The sequence below is a fragment of the Callithrix jacchus genome, chromosome 13 (assembly GCF_049354715.1).
Source record: "Callithrix jacchus isolate 240 chromosome 13, calJac240_pri, whole genome shotgun sequence".
Classification (NCBI taxonomy): Eukaryota; Metazoa; Chordata; class Mammalia; order Primates; family Cebidae; genus Callithrix; species Callithrix jacchus.
Genome location: NC_133514.1, coordinates 56,272,070 through 56,294,962, shown reverse-complemented (window position 1 = coordinate 56,294,962; position 22,893 = coordinate 56,272,070). Strand labels below are relative to the sequence as shown.

At 40.4% G+C, this 22,893-nt stretch overlaps 1 protein-coding gene across 6 annotated transcripts in view; it reads left to right on the top strand.

Annotated features, from left to right (window-relative positions):
* Positions 1 to 22,893, top strand: part of ARHGAP28 (Rho GTPase activating protein 28) — a 187,271-nt gene that overhangs the window by 139,593 nt on the left and 24,785 nt on the right. For all 6 annotated transcript variants that reach the window (XM_017963879.4, XM_008979516.5, XM_035270597.3 and 3 more), the window contains 8 exons: positions 2,040 to 2,205; positions 2,314 to 2,405; positions 4,719 to 4,796; positions 10,199 to 10,361; positions 14,886 to 14,968; positions 17,690 to 17,887; positions 18,213 to 18,326; positions 22,484 to 22,540. In XM_017963879.4, the coding sequence (XP_017819368.2) occupies positions 2,040 to 2,205; positions 2,314 to 2,405; positions 4,719 to 4,796; positions 10,199 to 10,361; positions 14,886 to 14,968; positions 17,690 to 17,887; positions 18,213 to 18,326; positions 22,484 to 22,540 (951 nt within the window). The remainder of the gene's footprint in view (positions 1 to 2,039; positions 2,206 to 2,313; positions 2,406 to 4,718; positions 4,797 to 10,198; positions 10,362 to 14,885; positions 14,969 to 17,689; positions 17,888 to 18,212; positions 18,327 to 22,483; positions 22,541 to 22,893) is intronic.

Here is a 22,893-nt window from a genome sequence, read left to right as displayed (position 1 = left end):
GGAGTCCCGAATACTCTGTGCTGATCAGGGTCAGAGGCATGATGAGCAGGGCTCAGGCAGTTTCAGAGCTAAAGGAATGAGTCATCCAGAAACAGCCTTTTTGTACCAGGTGACTTGGAACATTCCCAAACAGCCATCCCATGACAGAGGAGAGGAAGAGGAAGGGAAGAACGCTAGGACTCACTGAGTGCCTTCTATGGGCCTGACACTGTACTAGGTATTCTATTTAATAATGTAAGGTAGACCCTAGTGATTTTACAGCTGAGGAAAGAGGCCCAGAGAAGCCTCTTTCCAACATGTCCAAAGCCCACAGCTAGTGGGAAGTAGAAATAGGATTTGAAAGTAAATATGTCCAACTTCACAACCCTTCCTGGTCCCCAAGCAATCTCCAGGTTAGAGGCAACATGTAGTGGTCTAGGGAAAAGAGAAGCCTACAGGACTCTGGTTTCAGGGGAGCCCCTCCTTACCTTAAAGAGAGGCAGCCAAGAGAGGATGCTGGCTCTGCATCTCCTCATCGAAGCCAGCTCCTTATGAGGTTTGGCTCTTTCCGTGACAAACTTTGCATAGGATTTAGCACATAGTCGTTGCTCAATAAGTAATTGCAATTTTTGTTTATATTGTTGTTATGTGTTACTGTTATATGAGGACTTAGCCTCGGAAAGAAGTTAAACTAGCTAAGCATTTAACAGCATAAGGCATTCCCCGAACCACATCCTACATTTTGTTTTATTTTAAAATATTTGGGGTTCCAAGGAACAATTATTGAATGAATAATGAATGAATGAGTAGATTGTTTGAATATCCCAAGGTAGCTTCAATTTAGGCAATTCTTTTTTTTTTTTTTTTTTTGAGACGGAGTTTCACTCTTGTTTCCCAGGCTGGAGTACAATGGCGCGATCTCGGCTCACCGCAACCTCCGCCTCCTGGGTTCAGGCAATTCTCCTGCCTCAGCCTCCTGAGTAGCTGGGATTACAGGCACGCGCCACCATGCCCAGCTAATTTTGTGTATTTTTAGTAGAGACGGGGTTTCACCATGTTGACCAGTATGGTCTCGATCTGTTGACCTCGTGATCCACCCGGCTTGGCCTCCCAAAGTGCTGGGATTACAGGCGTGAGCCACCGCGCCCAGCCAATTTAGGCAATTCTTATGGAAAATGTGAACTTAAAGCTTTATAATTAAATTTAAGTGTTCATAATTTGACCTATGGGATTTTTTGTTTTACTCTGGCATTTTTCAATACCACTCTTTTTGAGGGCAAAGTGAACCTGTGGATATTATATGAGAACAATCTTTTGCTTCTGAAAGGTCTTGCTGCTTACATTCTTCACAGTATTTCTGGATTGTTAAAGGGTTTGCTGCTGTTGTTACTTTAGTGTCTTCTGTTTCTTAGTGTGAAAATAGAGAATGTGTCATTATCTCTGTCTTCAAAATGATAGCAGAATTATTTGCACTTTCTCTGGATTTTGCTTTTTTAAGAATTTGGAATCATTTAAATTTGATTTTTATGGTAGAATAACTGTTATCTCAGCAAGCAGGTATAATCATTTAAACTGGGAGATTACTAAGAGTCTCTTAAATGTGCAGTATGGGATAGATAAACCCTGATTTAAAGATTAACTTTCCAAGAAGAAAAAAAAACATAGATTTAGAGCTCTCCTGGGATACACCCAGGTGCATTGCCTGGTATGTGTGTGTCACATGTAATTCCAGTTAAGGGCCATGGTGTGTACATTTCATGTGGTGCCTGACATGTATGTTGCTTGACAATATCAGGTGTTCCTTAAAAAGAAGGCAGTTTCCGCAATTGCAATAGCAATGTTATCATATGCTTTAGACTGCTGTTTTGCTTCTAATTAGCATGGTAGTGATCTGCAAACGTTCTGAATCACATATTCATATTTCTGGGATGCAGCATGCTCCTTAGAGATGTTCTGCAAATAACATGTTCTGCTGCATACAGTGTCCAGGTGGCATTTGAGTGAAGGTATAATAATTTTCCTTTGCCATAAAAAATAAATATCTTCACTGTGTATTTTAGAAATTCATTGTTCAGAAAACCAGATTTGGCCTAACTGAAGCAGGAGATCTGTCTGCTGAAGACATGAAGAAAATCCGCCATCTCTCTCTGATTGAATTGACTGCCTTTTTTGATGCCTTTGGAATTCAACTGAAAAGAAACAAAACAGAGAAAGTAAAAGGACGAGGTAACTAACAAGACTGATTGCTTCTGGCTTTAACACTTTGACACAGTGGAATAAGACGGTGCTTGCCTAACTCTTTTTTATTTCCCCCTTTACTGTCTCACCATGAAGACAATGGGATTTTTGGTGTTCCGCTTGCAGTCCTCCTGGACAGTGACCGAAAGAAAGACCCTGGAGTGAAAGTTCCCCTGGTGTTACAAAAAGTGAGTAGCAGGCAAATGAAAGGAGGATTCACAGAGCCTCATGCTTGTGGTTTGGTACTTTGTAAACACACAAATGAATTTTCTTTTAGATTTGAAGACACTAATGCCTTATTAGGACTCAGGCCCCTGGTGATTTTCAGCTTTATTCCATGTTCCACACAATGGCTCATGGTGCCTGGACTGTGGTGATGGACACAGATACTCTGACCCAGGGCACAAACAGTTACATTTTTTCCAAATGTTATTTATGCATATGAATGTGTTTGTGTGTGTATTTATTTGATTATTCTGTCTAAAGTTGAACATTAATTATTAACGATGCATATATAAATATAAAAGTATTTTCTGAAATATAGGCTGGGTTTTAAACATATGTATATGTGTAATCATTTTATCAATTTTCCAAACAAAGTTTAATAAAGTCTAAAACCAGCATGTTATATTCACTTTCCATTGTGACTGGGCAGATAGGATACATTTAGACAAAGAGCATAATTTTGTGGAAGGGGTTTTGGAAATGATATTATCTGAACTATAAAATGCTGATATCTCTGTGACTATTGTTGCTGAATACCTGATTTGCTTTTAAGTAGTGTTGTTTTATAGCCAACAATTTACACCGGTTTTTACCTGAGTGTGCATTTATCAACAGTGACATCCAGTGGCACAATTAAAATTCCTAGTCCCTAACACAAATCTCGTTGAATTTTAAATCAAGTTTTTAAATGACATTTTAAAACATTGTCTAAGGAAACACATACTTACCTGACACTGACAATTGTACATCATTTGTTGAGCTTCCTATATTTTACTACCAGTGCCTCAAACTGAGATGCTTCTCAAATCAGGTGACTGACTGGAGGTAGGGGCTGGGAGGATGGCACCCAGATGGCCAGAGGATACAGGCAGCACCTTTGTGCACAGGGGCCCTCTGTGGGCGACTTCCTTAGGCAGGGCTGTGCCGGTCAGTGCTGTCCATGGAATATCACGTCTAGTCAGCATGGAGCAGCCCAAGGAGGCTGGTGTTACCATCACCCTTTTACTGATGAGGCAGCTGAGGAATAGGAGAGTGAGATAACTTACCCAAGACACACAGTCAGCAAGAGGTGGAGTGGGAAAAGGAGCATAGCATACAGCAAAGTCCAGAGTTCATGGTGACTGTGAGATATTCTTTCCTTCATTGAGTTAAAACCAGAATTTTCTTTGTCCTGTATTTAAAAGATCGAGTTTGAAATATTCATCAAAATCAAAGATGGACATTTTGGCACATAAGTTTATAGTACTGTGTAAGTACAAAAATTTAGCATAGAACTTAGCACAATAGAAAGTACTCAATAAATGCCAGTTAAACTGAATTTGGATTTCTATCATGTTAGCAGCATGTTAGCTGTAGTACTACTGGATGCTAAGTGTTCCTCATTATGACACCTCAAGATAGTGTTCTCCCACTCCTGCAAGAGAGGCTTTTCTTACAGACATGTTTCTTCTTCCTAAATCTATTTATCTTCATACCTAAAAGAATTGCCTTAGTTCCAGGCACCATCCACCGTCATTTCTTGAAAGGAAAATAGCAGAGCTGCTGGATCCCCTTCTTACCTGGGCAAACTTGGCCAAGTTATTATCCTTTCCAGAGCTGCACTATGAGCTGCTTTCTTACAGTGATTGAACTGTGTTACCTCGTCTCCTCAGCAGTAGAATAGGGGTAATGGTCCTACCTACTTCATAGGGTTATTGTGATGATCAAATGAGTTAATGTAGGTAAAGGACTGAGAGTAGGATTTTACACATAATAAATGCACAATAAATGGCAGTGTTTATTACTTTTTTTAACACCCATCCCCACTGTAGGAACTCATAAAAGCTATTAATCATTACCTCATCTAAACTCTTTGGTCAGACATCTAGAATTCCTATAGTTTCTTAGTCAGAGTGATTACAACCAATGACAGTAGATTTAGAATCTTTTGTTACTGATCAATCTGCAGAAAGAGTTATGGGAATCAGATCTTAAAGATGGTTAAGAGGCATATATAATTTTAGAGTGGTTAATAGCATGAACTTGAGTTGTTGCCATTACTTACGAGGCTGATCTTAGGAGAGCTGTGTAACTACTATAAATCTGTATTTTCTCATTTGCATATTGGAGAATAATGTTGTCATCATAGGATGGCTGTGAATGTTTAACAAAGCATTCAAGTGCCAGGCACATAGATATGCTTGGTAACTTATCGATTCATGTCATCGTTGTTATTATTTTAGATGTTTGTAATCATATAGAGGTACTTACTCATGTACTATATCATTGCTTTCTAGTTTTTTGAGAAAGTCGAGGAATCGGGTCTTGAATCTGAAGGAATATTTCGACTTTCGGGATGTACTGCTAAAGTCAAGGTATTGAACGTGTTGTCTCTTCCTAGGTCGTGTTCTAAGCTGGCTAGATCCAGTTCACACACGCACTGGGTACCCAGCGCTTTGTTGTTGTTTATTAGATATTATTACTTGGTCCTTCCTAGTATTCCTTGGTACCTCTGGTAAAATGTTTGTTCCAGAGTTTTTTCATGATCCAGAATTTTAAAAATCCAAACAGCAACATTAAAGAACCAAAAACAACAATGAAACAGCACATCAATTCATCTTCAGAAACTGCTGCTTGTCTTTAGTTTGGAAAAGTTGAACCGTCTCCCCACTGTTTTGGAGGTTAAACACCTTAGTTTGTTGTGTCCTCTCAGCCATGGAATTCACCAAGCCAATGTTGTATGAGCCTTCATTTCCATCATTCGTTGCTTTAAACATTGTTTGGCTGTCCCTTTAGTGAAAGTTGTTACAGTAATTTGTAGCAAGGCTATAACCACTAGATTACTCACTCAGCAGTTCCAAAACCCAGTTCTACTTACGGTAATGTTAACACCCACATCTAAAACCAGCTGTTCAGTGTGAATCTTGTTCCTCTGCTTTCTTAATTCCATGAGGTGGCAAACTCTACAGTACAATAAAGTAAAGAATTATTAGAGAAGAAAAGCTTTTGTCATAAAAATGCACCGAAACATCGCATTGTGCCTGCGGGTAGGCACACACCATGGAGTTCATTCCTGCAGTTGGATCACTCCCTGGCTTGCAGACCTGAAAACCTGAGCAGTTTGAAAAGATGGATCCGTGATCCATCTTTTCAATCTCAGGGGTAGGGGAAAACAAATGTGGTAATGTTTATCCAAAGGAAATTTTTAGAGGCAAAACAGCATCTCTTCATTAATTCATTTTAGTACGCGTTTTGGGAAATTCTATTTGTATCAGTCTCGGAGTTTTTATATAGAAGTGTGATGAGAGGTTTTTCTAACAGGTAACAGAATAGATAGGCTGTGTCTATTGGACTCTCCAGAAAGCCGATGCTGAGATGAGTGAGGAGCAGAGGAGGGTCATGGCAGTACTGCTTCTCAAGGATGAAAGGGGCAGGAATCCTGATTGACCGGGGTGAGGCCCCGACCATAGTGCAGGTCTGACAATTCCTCACCATGGAGGAGCCACGTGCTGTGCAGAATCAGCCAGGCCCTAGTACCCCTGCCTCACCCTATCCTAGGCTGGGGCATCCTGTGGAAAATACAGCTGAGCCACATCCAGAAGGGGCTAGCAGCTGCGAGAGTCCGCTACCTGGGCTTTTGCAGAAGAGGGCAAGGTTTCCAGTGAAGGGAGTGAGAGCAGGGCACCAGGGCATCCGGGCTCCGGGCATGCTGAGGAGTTATGACTTCCCTGAGAGTGGAGTTGGCTGAATGCTGGCACAAGCTCTTGTGGCAGGCAGGGAAATGCCTAACGGTTCCTTAAGGCTTATGCTTTCTAAATTCAGTCTGCCTTTTGTCTCCATTTCTCATGTGTTTGGTTCTTACATACACTTCTAAATAAATGTCTACTACATCTAAGGATGAAAACCATTACTTATTTTGGTTAAATCTTTGATTATATCTAAAGAGTCAGAGAACAAAAATGAAAGAAACAAATTTCCTAAACAGAAACAGATTCCATCACTTGAAACCTCCCTCCATGATTGGGAAACTGTATTTGCACATGTTCTTACTGGTTCCTGTGTGTGTGTGTGTGTGTGTGTGCATGCATCTGCATGCGGGTGCACACACGTGCATGGGTGTATAAAATGCATAATGGATATGATTTAAATGTCCTATTTTTAAATCACCCAAAGGAGAAAACATTACAGGGCGTTTCTTGTGTGCACAGAGTTTAACATTATAGCAGCAGTTACTTTTCTTTGGCTAATACTCCACTGAAAAATGCTTCTCAAAGGCAAATCATTCGTTCAGAATGTTCTTTTAGGCACATGCATTTCTGAACCACATATAGATCAAAGTCTTTTCTCCTCTACTCAGTTTTATGTAGTTTCAGTCTATTTATTCCATCACCTATTAGTGGAAAATGTAATCCAGATGTTTTCACGGTTTGAGCCCCAGGAAGGCCAATGTGAAAGAAATCTGGCAAGTGAACAGAAACTGGGCAACACTGCCATTAGGAAGGCATTGAAATGTGATGCATGAAAGTGATCTTTATTCCTCTCCTTTATTCAAACTTTTTAGTTAAACTACCTCCTTTTTTGTAATTCATCCACTGAACTACTAAAAACTCCAGGATAATTATCCTCGAATTGGGCCAAGTTGATGATACCAGCCCTGTGGTCCGCTAGTGTATCATTACTGTGAACAGTCTGGCCTGGCTTTGTGCTTTAAACACTTGGGGAGGCTGACGAGGGAAGCAGCCTGGGAGGAAGCTGCTGGTTTCAGCCAAACAGGGAACACGCAGCTGCAGAGCCAAGTCCCAGACTTGAGGTCTCGGCTCATTTGGAACCAATTTAATGCTTTGGTTGGTGTTTGCAATGATTTTCTTTTCAAAAATGACAGAAATTTGAGCCAAACACCGGGGAATATATTTTATGGAAAGAGGCAGACTGTTTGACATGCGAGATTTTCTTTTTCGACTAGTTTGCATCATTCCAAGGCTGTTCTAAATGTTTTATAATTACCTCACCTGGCTTATTTAGGCTGGTTATTTGCATTTGTATAAAACTACCTCAGACATAGAAGCAGGTTGCATTTTTGCTGAAGAGAGATTTAATGTCAAGACTTCTTATCCTTGCCTAGTACTCTCAGTAACAGGGGTCAGAAAAACCTGACTTCTGAACCTCAGGTGCTCCCTGTTTTCCGCAAGGTAAAGTCACACCTGGTTGACATGGCTTTACATTGGGACCACCACTGAAACATCAGCTCTGTTCAGAACCCAAAAAAGACATCCTTTCTCTCAGTGTTGCTTTATACCAGCCATCCAGACAAGATGATGCGGTATTATTCCCCAAATAGTCACACTGTATTCGCGTGGGGTTCCCATAGCAATGACAATGCAGGTTAGAATAGACCTGAGAGTGGGGGAGGGGCAAGCAGCGGTGCGGTGTTTATTGAGTGCTGTCAGCATGGCAGGCCCTGTCCTGTAAGCTCTACATGATATTATTTGTTTTGATCTTGGGAATGTCATTTTAATACTCCATTATACAGTGAGAAGCTTGAGGCACAGACCATATCCTAGTCAGTTGCAGAGTTGTGATAAAAGCCTAAAGGATCTGGTTGTGGCACCTCCTCTTGACCCTGGTGCCCTGTTGCCCCTTAGGTGACTGGGAATCACTCACAGGTTAGGACGGCCACATTCGTGATTCAGATAGATCCCTTTGGCAGAGGTATGTGGAAAATGAATTTGAATTCTTCTCCTCTCTCTGGGGCTTCCTGTGCACTTGGAAAACAATGTCTCCTTTGCTTTACTGCAGTGGTACCAGGCAATTGATGGGAAATGCTTACTCCTCCTCCTGTATTTTTCCTATTAACAGCACTGCCATCTGCCAACTACAAATCAGTGGAAATCATCTTGGAAAATCATCTTGGATGATTATTTGTCCCTCTGAGTCTCATGTTCAATCCATCACTGATTCTTGAGAATTTTTCCGCCTGGGCATTTCTTAAATGCCTCCTCTCCTTTCTATCCTGCAGCTGTTTATCCAGATTAGTCCCTAGTTATCCGTTCCTGGAAGTGGTGCCACCGCCTGATAACTGGGTTCTTTGCTTGTCACTTGTTTCCACCCACCTGACCTGTGCCAAGCTCCACACCCCCCAAATCATTTTCCCATCTGGCTGTCAGAAAAGATCAATCTATCCTTGCCATTCCCTTGCTTAGAGATGTTCCAGGCTCCTTCATTGCCTACATGGTGAAGGCTGGTCCCCTTAGCACGGTCACTGGCTGCTCTCCATCTCATTCCTTGCTCTAGATGTGCCAGCAATGCTGAATGAACTGGAGTTCCCCAGACACATTGGATCTGCTGGCATTTGTATCACTGCTTGAGGAGGATGCCCTTATATTTCCTTTTCCCTGTAACCCTCAAGACTTGGCCCTAGCAGGGTTTGACTTCTCTCTTTCCTGGCTGCGTAGCACCAATAACATGTGCACTCTGAATTAGTAGTACCAGCTCATGAAATAGTCCTACTCACTAAACTACAGGACACCTGAAGGTAAAGAATGGATTTCCTGCATCCTCCTCTTTCCAGAGCCCCTCTATCTCTTTCATTCTAGGAAGAACTTTATGCTTAAGATTTTGTGAAGTGTATTTATCACCAAAGGGTTTCTTGATTAGCTGAAGTATTCCTATAAGATTGAAAGCTTCTCCAGGAAAAGAAGAAAGTCTCCTTTTGATGTTATCAGTAGGGGTGAGAGCGTACATCAGAATCATGTATGTCCCCGTAAGAAACTTTGGCTGCCAGGGTCCTCCAGTTTGCAGGCTCTGGGAGCCGAGAGAGTGATTATCTGGCTGGTTAATGAGCTGATCCTTGTTAGGAAAAGGTCAGATGTGTACACTGACTCTTGCTGTGTATGCTCAAGGCCAGAAGAATTAGGCTTCTCATGAGAATAAAGCAGAGGCCTTAAAGAAACAGAGCTTTTAGAGTTCCCTTTCTAAGTATCCTTTCTGGAGCAGTTAGTGTTAGCCTGGAGACCGACTATAACTGGCTGGCATTATAGGTAAACCTTGTATTTCAAAGGAGCCGTAAAAAATGAGTTTGCCTTTGAAAAGAAACATGAAGCCTGAGTGGCATTGATAATCAGATGAGTTAATCATGTAAAATTTGTGAGCCAAGTAGAACTTACGGAGGCTTAAAGATTTTTTTAAAGGTATTTGTACAGTGTTCCAAACCTTACAAAGGACTGGGCAAGCATGGAATCATGTGGGAGACATGTGTCTGTCTTGGAAAAAAGCCTTGCTGTCACTGCTCCAGGAAGATGTCATAGGTTTGCACGTTGCAGCAAGGTCAGAGTTACTTTATTGGGTTATTTCTCATTCTGTATGTGAAGCGGCTGAGAGGCAAACCTTCTTGATCTAATTTAGTGATGGAAGAGAGGATGGCAAAAGGAATTATGAAAAGAGGGGGAACAGAGACTTTGTCAGAATCTAGCAATGCATTTATCATGTGGAAAGAGTGGTATTCTGCCAAAACCACAGAAATGAAACTGTGATCAGAGTAGAGAACTTCTATATTTGTGTAGAATTAGAAAATCATTTCAAGATTAACAGTATTTTAGAAAATGTTTTTAAAAATTCATCCTCAACTAGCTATTTCCCTTAATCATGTTGAAAAAAATTACTCTTAGTAGACATTACCTTCCCAGTCTGTTTACAAAAATATAAGCACAGTTTCTGAAGGGGAAAATGGGGTCAGGTGGTAAAAACGCATTGAATACTGACTGTTTTCCTTGATTTACAGCAATACCGTGAAGAACTCGATGCCAAATTTAATGCTGATAAATTTAAATGGGACAAAATGTGCCATAGAGAAGCTGCAGTAATGTTGAAAGCATTTTTCAGAGAACTACCCACCTCTCTCTTCCCTGTGGAATATATACCTGCCTTCATCAGTCTAATGGAAAGTAGGTAGAAGATTTTGAATGTGAATGCACTAAGATATAAGGTCAATAAAGTGAGAGCAGAAGAGAGATGCTGAATCAAATGTGCTCATGCGTAGATTTGCTGTGCCCTGACAGTGCTTGGTGAAATGTTAAGTTTGATGGTAAACAGTCATCTACTTACATACTTATATACTGAAGCCTGATTTAGAGAGTTTTATCATCATTAAAAGGCAGAGGGGTTTGCAGAAAGACCAGGCTCTTGAGATTTAAATTCCTGTGCAACCATCTGTTAGCCATGCAGTCAAACCTTCTGAGGCTCAGTTACTACATCTGTAAATTGCAGATAATAATTACTTGTCAGGGTTGCCATGGGTATTGAATGAAGTCATTTAGAATAGAGCCTGGTGCGTGATAATCCATTAAAAATACGAGATCACTTCTTTGCTTAAATCTGAGGTCCTGGGACTGATGATGCAGCATGCAATAAATACTACACAGAAGATAATCTGTCTCTGAAAATTACAATGTCACATCATGTTTCTGAAAATTACAAAGTCATATAGATTAGGTCTTTAAGTGAAGTATGTGGGTAAAAGCACAAAAACTGTAAAGTGTGTGTTGTAATTGACGGAATTATTTGGCATGGTTTGAACATAAAGGTTGACTATTGTGGAGGATGTAACAAGAGAAAAGTTTGGAAAAGTAGAATGGGGGTACATAGTGGGGGCTTTAACTGTTAACCTGGGGAGTTCAGGGATCGCAAGTCTAAATATGTATGAGCCTGCTAAGTAAACGTTGATTGTACGTGGACCAAAAAGGGCTGTGTCCAAACCAAGAGGACATACCCCATCTAGAGACATTGGCCACTGCTTGGTTCTCGATAATGATTGCTGTCAGATTGAGAGCCAAATCCAGGCTTTAATGGGGAAACTCTTAATGTGAGAATGTCAACCACTGTTGTTGTTGTTGTTGTTGTTGTTGTTGTTGTTGTTGTGAGACAGTCTTGCTCTGTTGCCCAGGCTGGAGTGCAGTGGTGCAATCTTGGCTCACTGCAACCTCTGCTCCCAGGGTTCAAGCTATTCTCCTGCCTCAGCCTCCCAAGTAGCTGGAATGACAGGCACCTGCCACCACGCCTGGCTGATCTTTGTATTTTTAGTAGAGATGGGGTTTCACCATGTTGTCCAGGCTGGTCTCAAACTCCTTCCCTCAAGTTATCTGCCCCACATCAGCCTCCCAAAGTGCTCTGAGTACAGGTGTGAACCACTGCAATCGGCCCAGCCGCTAATTTAAATTTTAAAATGTTAAGTGAACTTAACGAGTTATGTCTGTATCTGCCAATTTACAACCTTCTGCAGGTTGGCCAGAACTACAAAATCATTAAAATTACAATGAACAAAAATAATAGATCCTAAGTTGTAAGACTAAATTGGTCCTAAAAATTGTGTAGGTTATACATCTTTGAATTTTCTAACTAAAGCACCTTCGTAAAATAATCTTTCGTGTCTTAAAAGAAGAGAATATGGCAGGCAAGGCAGTTGTTTCCTAAGCTTTAATTCACATGCCATCCACTACCAATATCTCTTTTCTTCGTAAGATTACTGTTTTTATTTTATGAGAAAAACTTGCTGAGAAAGAGAGAAGAGCTACTAATTTCCTTCATCCTTTTTTTATTTTGGATACTGTATTTTTTTCAGTTCTAGAATTTTCAGTTGGTTCTTTTAAAATACTTTCTGTTTTTCTGTTGAAGTGGCCTATCTTCTCATTCAGTGTATTTTCCTTCACATCACTGAGCACAGTTACAACAGCTGCTTCAAAATCCTTGCTGGCTAGTTCTAACACCTGGGTTATCTCAGGGTTGGGCTCTGTCTTCTTTGAGAATGGGTTACACTTTCCTGTTACTTTGTATGTCAAGTAAGTTTAAAGCCTATTCTGAACATTATGAATAGAGTGTTTGGGGACTGTGGATTCTGAAGTATTTCTCCAAAAAATGTTGTTTGGTTTCTGTTCCTATTGTTGCTCTTTTAAACAGGCAGTTTGCTTGGCTGGACTCTAATTGCCAGTGGTCCTTTGGGCAGGAGCTCAGCTCTCTGCTCAGTTGTTCACTGCTTCGCTGTGTTATCCCACGCACGCATGGCGGAGTTTGTGGGTCACCCAGAGATTTGGGTGTTTATACCGGAATTAGGGCCTTTTATCTCTGGATCACTCATTTGGTTTTTTTTTGTTTTGTTTTTTTGGTATTCTGAATTATGCCAGGATGATTCAAACCTCTAATTCCAGATCTATTCAGAGAATCATATTTAAGAAAGATATATAAATATATTAGTTTTCATCCTCCAAAATATTCAATCCTTATGTTCAAACCATGCCAATTAATTCCCTGTCAGTTACAAAATACACTTTATGTTTTTTTTGTGCTTTTACCCAAATACTTCACTTAAGACCTAATCTGTATGACTTCGTAATTTTCTTTTTTTTTTTTTTTGACTTTGTAATTTTCAAAAGCACTGTGGGACATAATTTTCCAAGACAAATTATCTTCTGCATAGCATTTACTGCATGCAGTGTCGTCATTGCTGCCTATCTGACCACAGCCAGCACATTTCACTGAAGGGAGAGGTTCTGAGAAATAACCTGAAAGCATTCGCAGAGGAGTCCACATTTCTTCGTATGACTTTGAAAGTGAAAAATACTATATCACAGGTGGTTGATTTGATACCAGCGAACCCTGCAGGAAGCCCAAAGTTCTGGCCTGCTACCAGCAGGCAATAATGGCCTTTTTTGCCACCTAAGTAAGCTCTAGTTGTAACAAGATTTTCTGAAGGGGAGGATTGTGAATGTGTGTATGTGTGTGTGTGTTAAGCTGTCTCTCTCAATACCCTCAAATGGAGTTCAGAACACAGAGCTTTTTCCACTAATATCATTACTTTTTCTTTTCAAACTTGGCCCCAAACTTGCCCATAAAATTAAAGGACTAGTAGTTCATCAATCAAGCCTCAGATGCTTTCATTACATGCTTAATAACTTTCTGGGGAAGTAATGACCTGAGGAGAGAGAATATTCTTGACTGGGATGTATGAAATGAATTAACTACGAAATTATTAACCACAAACCAGTGTTGGGCCAGGCTTCCTAAGTGAAAATGTATTATTTGCCAAATCAAACTTAATCTTAAAGGAGCTTCATAGTTTCTCTGACGTTAATGGAAACACAGTAGTCTCAATACTACATCTGCATCTCTTGTTTTTTTTCCCCAGAAGTTTTATTTTTTTTTTAATTGCATTGGAAAATTAGAGACAGTCCTCAGCCTGCAGTTTATGCACTAACATAGTGTCTTATCTGCCCCCAATTGCTTTGCACTGAGACTTGCTCTTAAAGTTTCGATTATTCAGGCAAACCCACATCAATGTGTATTTGCCATTTTGAGTAACATTCTGGACCTGTTATTATAAATTTGATAAAGTATCTACAAATCCACAGGTGGATTTTGCTTCAACAGTATGATCTTCTGTCTCCCCCCATATTACTTGGTTGTATACACTTGTCATTGGTAACCTAGTAGCTTGTCACAAATGTTTCCACGGCTGAATAGCTCAGTTAACTTCACCGGCAGCTGACTGCCTTCCAGCCATTGAATAGACATAAATAGATTTTTCCTTCAACTTGAGAACTCCCCAGGGATTCCAGAACATAATACTTTCCTCCAGGAACTCCCCACCAAGACATCATTTTCAAGAGAATACAGAGAGCCAAAGGAAAGCCTAGATTCCCTGGTGTATGCTAAATTTTCAGCACAGCTGGTCGTGGATTATCCAGCTGTGGATGGAATCCCTGAGTCTAAATGCCAACCCTCTGGCGCCATCTTGTGTCACTATTGAGGAGTAAAATCACCTTCCCTAGGTGTCCATGGAAGATCTAGCATAAGTGTCATAGATCATAAAAACAAGAACAAACATGTAGAAAGATAACTGTGGACAGGTACAGATTTAAACACTCTACGTATGTTAACTCATTTAATCCTCATAACAGCCTGTGAGTAGGTGCGATGACTATTCCCATTCTACAGTTAATAAAGTAAATGCGGCAGGGATTAAATAACCTGCCCGAGGTCACATGGCAACTAAATAGTAGACGAGGATTGGAACCTTGTTCTAACTCTGTGTTCCTAATACTTATACTCTTCTACCTTATGATATGGAAGCAAGGTTTATTTTCTTTTGTATTGAGCTTAACTTCTATTTGTAGTATTAAAGGAAGGGAAGATCTGCTAAAGTACTTTGAAAGGGAAGTGCTTATACAAATCCAGAATTATTCTGAGGATCTCCTGGGCCACCTGCCTCAACAGTGGCATCGTGGGATGGGAAAAGAGAGTTGATGGACGGAGGCTCCTGTCCAAGTGAACAAATTTACATTGCTGGGCACAAAACCTGAGTCTTTACCAACAAAAGCTGTCAGGAGCCCTCCTGTGCTGCCAGATGCTAGCAAGAAATGCTGTCGGGATGCATCAGTGTTATTTAAGATGTATGACTATTTCTGTTTTCTTGTTAGGAGGGCCTCATGTCAAAGTACAGTTTCAAGCCTTACACCTCATGGTCATGGCGCTGCCTGATGCCAACAGAGATACAGCTCAGGTACGTCCCATCCACCTCCCGGTCTGTCATGAGGCTCTTATTGCTCAGAGGACATGGGTCATACAGGAAAATGAAAATGGAGATGACAGCTCACTGAGCCACCAGAGTGTGCTGCAAACACATGCCTTTCTGTGTCCCCACTGCCTTTCTCCTGAGGAAGACAAGAAAGAGTGGGGATCTTGGTATCTTCTTTTTTTTCTTTCTTTCTTTCTTTTCTTTTCTTTTTTCTTTTTTTTTTTTTTTTTTTTTTTTTTGAGAGACACAGTTTTGCTTTGTCACCCAGGCTAGAATGCAGTGGCATGATCACAACTCACTGCAGCATTGACTTCCCAGGGACAGGTGATTCTCTCATCTCAGCCTTCCAGGTAGCTGGAACTACAGGCATGTGCCACCATTCCCAGCTGATTTTTTTTATAGAGATAGGGTTTCGCCATGTTGCTCAGGCTGGTCTGAAACTCCAGGGCTCAAGTGATCCTCCTGCCTCAGCCTCCCAAAGTGCTGGGATTACAAGTGTGAGCCACCATGCCCGGGTGGTATATTCTTAAACATTTAAGTTTCATTCACTCTTCATCCCAGAGATATTGACTGTCTATCTTGTGTCAGGCACTGGGCAAGGTGTTAGGAGTAGGAGGAGAGGCAAAGATGAAGGCTTGAGTGGAACAGTGTCAGGAGTCAATAAGACCATTATGTAACTTGTAAAATAGACTCTATAATTGCTGGTCCTCAGCTACTCATGTTAGTCTGATGTACTGAAGTAGAAAGGAAACTCTGATGAGTGTCCTGGGGGAGGAATTTGAAATCACTGGTTTAAATTATATTTCCAACATGTTCACATTTTTAAATTTGTGAAAGTAATTCAATTTAAATAGTTCTAGAATTTCAGAATTTTAGAGATCATCTGATAGAATTTGGTCATTTTACATATTAGGAAAATTAAAGTCCGAAAAGTGATTTCTCCGCTAGTATGTAATAGAACGTTTGATAGAATCATATTCTATAGTTCCTCATCCCCATTTTTTCTCCCTTTATTTCATGTTCATCCTTTGCTGTGTTTTGGTAAAAATCAAAGTTTCCCTTACTCTCTGGACAATCATTCTATATACAATAGGAAATTTGTTTTAAGCACAACAGGTATTTGGAATCTTTGAAATGAAATTGAGATAACAATGAGTTGAAAAGAGACTGCAATTCTGAGGCCAGTAAACATAATTCTGAAAACAAAGATGGTTCTTAGTGCTGCCTCTTATCAGGCATTTCAGTGTGGTGAGAACCTTCCTCCTACACAGTGAAAATATCTATGTCAATTACAATATATGTCAGTCATATTATATCCTCAAGGCAAGGAGGGGTATCAGCTATGACATAAAAATGTCCTTTTCTAATATAATTTGGTAATTTTTCAAAAGCTGAAAATTTATTAGCTTGTTTTTTGGCTTTGTCTACGCAGTGTTCTTTTATTAGAAAAATCCATCTGGTATCAAATATCTGAGTCAAAATGTCCTCTACCCTTTCATACAACTGAGGAGACAGCAATTATCAAATAATTCAACACATTTCTAACAAAAGTTTCCCCCAGAACATCACAGGACCTGAAGATGTTACACACATGCGTCGTCTGTCTCTCTCTCTCCTCCTCCTTCTCTTCTCTCATTTTTTATTCTAAATTGTGACTGGAGCTAAGATTGTAGCTGGTGCGGGTTAGAGGTCAAAAACTCTAGCTGAAGAATTGGTTCCCTTGATTCAGATCCTGGCTCTGCTACTTAATTAACTGATGCTGGGCAAAGCTGCTCAGCCCCTCTCCACCTTTATCCCTTCATCTGTAAAATAATAATAGTACCTTCCTCACAGGGTTTTGAATCATGACAAATGAATATATATAAAGTACTAAGTATAACACCTGGCTCACAGCCAACTCAAATGAATGTTAACTATTATTACTATTCAGTGCTGTTTTTCTCATTGCAAATACTGTATAGTGGAATTCAAACTCAGAAAACCGAAGAGCCCTTCTTTTGGGGATTTCAGTTGTCTTGGTGAATTTCAGAAGGTTCTGATAAGTATTTATACTTTGGTAGCTCAGCAAATTAAGTTTATTCAATTCTTTATTTTTTTAATGCTTAAAAGAACTGCACACAAACATTTACTTTTGGACAGCTGAATATTTCAAAGTTGAAAAACAATAGAAAAATAGCACCCAAAACATGAATTTTTTTTTAAATTTTTCACTTGAGTTTACATTTGGGCTGAGGAATGAGATACTCATGTTGTTTAAATGGGTTTTCCTTTCTGTAGGAAATGGTAAATAGTTTTCAACAGCAATGCTTTAAGTTAAGGATATTTTTCAGAATTACTTTTCTGCCTTCACAACAAAACTACCTTTTGTGTGAACTGCAGCATTTTCTCTTCCTGGTTTATACATAATTTTAACATTTTTCAAACTCATTTAGGATAAAAGAAAAGAAAATGCAAACCATAGTTACAGAAACTACAATATAAATCCATGAAAAGGGAGCTATTTTTATGAAGCAGACAGTTGAATATACTGGTCACACTTCTTCTCAGTACTTTTAACCAATTACAGGGGAAAGATGGTACATTTTACCATTCTATGCTTCTAACAGTTCTCTGGCAGCCAAGTCAATGGGAATAGAGTGAATGACAGCAATCAGGGGCACCTTTTCACAGTTTACAATTGTGTGACATGATGCTGTTTCTTCTTAGGCCCTCATGACATTCTTCAATAAAGTGATCGCCAATGAATCAAAAAACCGAATGAGTATGTGGAATATTTCTACGGTGATGGCACCAAACCTTTTCTTTAGTAGAAGCAAACACTCTGATTATGAAGAATTACTGTTAGCAAATACTGCGGCCCACATCATCCGCCTAATGCTTAAATACCAGAAAATTCTGTGGAAGGTGAGTGACATTGTGATGACAGGTCCCCCTCGGAAGTCCGTGGCCCCAGGAAACATAAAGGCTCCATGATTGGGCGACTCCCTTGGTCGTAGGGAAGAAATATGAGAAGATAAGCCCAGGTTGCTGTGACATCCTTACACCTTCTGGAAGGGCTGCTCTTTAACATGATTTCCCTTTGAAACAAGGATCCACATAACTTTTTCTAAACTTTATAAGGATGGTGCCATCGTTCCTGGCTCCAGGATACCATGTGACTGGGAGGAGTTGCCATACCTGAAGACAGAATCTGCCAGGGAGGTTGAATTCAAGTGTTTTTCTTCTCCAGGTTCCATCTTTCTTAATCACTCAAGTAAGAAGAATGAATGAAGCCACAATGCTGTTAAAGAAGCAGCTCCCGAGTGTCAGGAAGCTGCTCAGGAGGAAAACCCTCGAGCGGGAGGTAAGACCAGGAACGAGGCTCTGCTATTGTCCACTGCCTATGTTTGTACTCCTCTAAGGGAGGCACAAAGTAGCTTGTCATTTAGAACCAAGTGTTTTATATTCTCTAGGACCAGGGAGTGTGGTAACTATAAATGTCGTGGGAAGTGGGTCTATAACAGACTACCGTGGTCTTTGCATCGTGTTGAGTTACGTGCTTTTTGTTTAAAGTTCTCTAAATATCTCAGTCAGGAAGATTGTTGGATATCCTACCAGAAGGGCTAGAATGGTTCTTGCAAAAGCTGAAAGTCAGCATTTTAGTCCCTGTCAACTCAATTTAAGGGCAATCCGGCATTCGAATGTCTAATACTTGGGAAAAGAGATTTCTTCATTGATTGGATAGTTAATGAATAGCTAATCCTTAAATTATTTTGGGTAAGTTCATTGCATTCCAAGGAATTTGGAATTTTAACACAGTTATTTGTGTGGAGGCATGTAATGGAAACAAGTTTCAGAAGAATTACTTTTATTCCTTTTATTTAACTTGAGGGTGATCATGAGTAGCAGATACTGCATTCAACCTTGAGGAGGATGTGAAGATACTTGAAATTTACTTTGTCCTCAGAAGAACTTATACCTAATGTGGGAAACAAATGTATATGAGAGCCCCAAGGGCCCAGCTGTACCAGGGCCGTGCAGAGGACAAGGAAATGTGCTCTAGTGTGGGAGACTGGATGGTGTCACAGAGGACGAAGCATTGGAGCTACATTTCTTTTTCTTTCTTTTCTTTTTTTTTTTTGGAGATAGAATCTCGCTCTGTCACCCAGGCTGGAGTGCAGTGATATGATATTGGCTCACTGAAACTGCAACCTCTGCCTCCTGAATTCAAGTGATTCTCCTGCCTCAGCCTCCTGAATAGCTGGGATTACAGGCATGCGCCACCACACCCAGCTAATTTTTTTATTTTTAGTAGAGTAGGGGTTTCACCATGTTGGCCAGGCTGATCTCAAACTCCTGACCTCAGGTGATGCACCTGCCTCAGACTCCCAAAATGCTAAGATTACAGGCCTGAGTCCCTGTGCCCAGCCTGGAGCTACACTTCTTTTTATAGAGTTGAAGTCTTGCTCTGTCATCCAGGCTGGAGTGCAATGGTGCCATCATTGCTCACTGCGACCTTGAACTCCTGGGCTCAACTGATCCTCCTTCTTCAGCCTCTCCAGTAGCTAGGACTACAGGTGCATACCACCACACCTGGCTAATTAAAAAAAAAATTGTGGAGACGGGGTCTTGCTACATTGCCTAGGCTGGTCTTGAACTCCCCGCCTCAAACGACCCTCCCACATCGGCCTCCCAAATTGCTAGGATTTCAGATGTGAGCCACTGTGCCCGGCTGGAGTTGGATCTTGAAGGATGGATATCACTGTGAAAGGAGAAAGGAGAGACGCTTAATCCAGGGAAAAGGACAGTAAATGCCAAGGCAGTGGGGTGGGAGGGAGTGTTGTTAATTGGTTTATCATAATCGTGATGAAAAACTGTATTTGCTGACTGATGATAGGCAAAGTGACTTCATCTCAAGTAAAACCAGTACTTTTATTTAGAAGTGAAATTTTATAAAACTTGTTTTAATTGAGTAAATAATCACATAATTAAAATTCATGATTCTAAGCATTTTAAAGTGTGCCAATTCAGTGTGTTTTAGTATATTCATAATGTCCTGCAACCATCACAGCAGACATGGTTTACATTTGCTCTTTGAACATACTTAAAATAGCTTATTTGAAGGTTTTCTCTTCTTTCTGGTTTTGAGATGGAGTTGCATTCTTGTTGCCCAGGCTGGAGTACAATGGCATGATCTTGGCTCACTGCAACCTCTGCTTCCCGGGTTCAAGGAATTCTCCTGCCTCAACCTCCTGAGTAGCTGGGATTGCAGGTGCCCACCACCATGCCTGGCTAATTTTTTTTATTTTTTGTAGAGACAGGGTTTCACAATGTTGGCCAGCCTGGTTTCAACCTCCTGACCCTCAAGTGATCTGCCTGCCTTGGCCTCCCAAAGCATTAGGATTACAGGCGTGAGCCACCACACCCAGCCTGAAGACTTTTTCTAGTAAGTCCAATGTCTGGACTTCCTTAGACAGTTTCTTTGGAAACTCTTGCTTTTTCTCCTTGTGTATGAGCAGTATTTCCCTGACTTTTTTACCTAACAGCTGTTTGTTAAAGACTGGACATTTTGAATACTGTAATGTGTCAGCTTTGGAAATCAGATTCTTCTCCCTCCTCAGGGTTTGTTGCTTCTGCTCTTTTTCCTATTGTTTGTTTGCTTTGTGACTTTTCTCCTGAACTGATTTTGTAAAGTCTGTATTCTTTGTTTTGTGTGGTTATGGAAGCCTATGTTCCACTAGGTCAATGATAACTAATGATTGGACAGAGATTCTTTTAAATGTCTGGAGCTAAAAAAACTTCCTAGTCTTTGCAGATGAGCAGTGTGTGTGCTGGGGCACACCTTTAGCACTCAGCCAAGCAGTTTCTTCTAGCTCTGCCTGAGCCCTCACTACCTGCTTGCACAGAGCCTGAGGGTCGGCCAGAAGTTTATGTTTTCAGCTCTTTCTCGATCATATGGCCTTCTGTATTCTCAGGATTATGTTAAAACTTTTTACAGCCTTTATTTTCCAAAGCTTCTCAACCTCCAGCCTTGCCTCACAAGCTTGTTCATTATCTCTTGTTTTCCTCAACTCTGATCCACTGCATCAGGCAGCTGTGACAAAAACATTTGCCTGTAAACGTTTTTGACATTACGCCCCCTTTAGCACCCATCAAGTTCCAAGTTAGACAAGGTAAAGGCAAGCCGTTTGAGCCAGTCCTCAAGGGAGCCACCAGACAGATGAGAACAAGTCATTAGAATTCTTGAGTGAGGTCCATTCTGCTCCCTGCAGTACCCGGGCCAGAAATGCAGGCTGTTATTTTCAAGGCTATCTGTGAACTAGAGAGCAGGGATGGAAAAGCATAAGTTAAAATGACACACAGCTTTCTCTTACTTAAGCACTCCCCTAGTCAATGCCTTTGAATTTGTATCCAGAGTTCTAAAAGAGTCAATACTGACAGTTTTTGCCAGTTTGTCCATTGTTTTATGGAGGGGCAGACTTTTTGAGTTTGTCACTCTGCCATTTTCACTCTGGAAAACCATAACAATATAATTAAACGTGTGGAGCAGAGGTCAGATCAGGCCTTACCAGTTACTACCCATATGAGCCTGGACAAACTACATTCTTTCTTTGAGCCCCAATGTTCTTATCTTAAATTGGGAGGAAGGGCAGAAATGATCTATCTGTTTCACAGAGCTGTCATTAGGATGGACTCACATGATGTGTATGTGTGTGTATAAACTGTACATTGCTATACAAATGTCACTTTAATATTTTATTGTAAATAGAACCAAGACAGAATGTAAAGATTATAAATGCCATAGAAGCAAACACTTAAAGACATAGTCTTTCTTTCATATGATTGTACTATATTGTGTTTTTAATTCTTAATTTTGATTGGAATGGACAGTTCATTAACAAGTTATACATTTAGAAGTCGCGAAAGACCATAGAATAAAAATTAGTCACCTCTGACTTCCCCTCCTGGAGACAAATGGTATCACCAATGTGATACCAAGGGTGTGTGCACAGGAAGATGCAGGTATATAAACCTTCTGAGATGCTGTATCCGCTTACCAGCAAATGTGAATGTATGTTCTTTCCCCTTTAACAGGAATGTGGCTTACAGGAAACCCTGTCCTGTGTCCTGCTTTACTGACTTAACAAATCATGGATGATAATTTTATATCAGTCCACAAAGCCCCAACTTTGCCTCTCTGCTTCTTTTGTGTGCTATTCCACAGATACACAATAAGTTATTTCGGTAATCTCATATTGGTAAACAGTTTGTGTCTACTCTTTTGCTGTTACAATCTGTGCATCAGAGAACAACATCTATATACATCATTGGTCACAAATGAGGTATATTTGTAGGATAAATGTATAGCTGTGGAATTGTTGGATTAAAGTGCATGTACATTTTTAAATTTTATAAATATTGCCAAAATGTTTTCCATAAAGATTGTACCAGTTTACACTTCCAAAAGCAGCATATGCTTGTTTTCTCAACATTACTCATAAAGACTGTGCTTCCTCTTAGACTACAAGCCCCAAGACTTCAAAGGTACTGCAAAAATCGCCCTCAGCAAGAAGAATGGTAAGAAAAATAATTTCCCTTCTCTTCCATTAAATCCCTATATAGTCTTCTGTGGCTACATGCACCACATTTATGTCTTAATTTTGGTCATGATCTATCCTTCAAACTTGACATTCTCAATGTGCCACCTAAAGGAATCGTAGAGGGACCTGACTAGCTGATGATTCAGAATACATGCCTGGGTCTCCTATAGACAGCTACAATGCTGTGGAAAGTTACAGGAGGAATGAGATTATTATGATCATTGGTCAATAATGTCAGAGTGTGCAATGTATTATCTGGGGAGCTGGATGAAATAGGACATAGAAGATCAAGGCACACTTTAGGAGTACAGTCTTGTCTGCAGTGAGCCT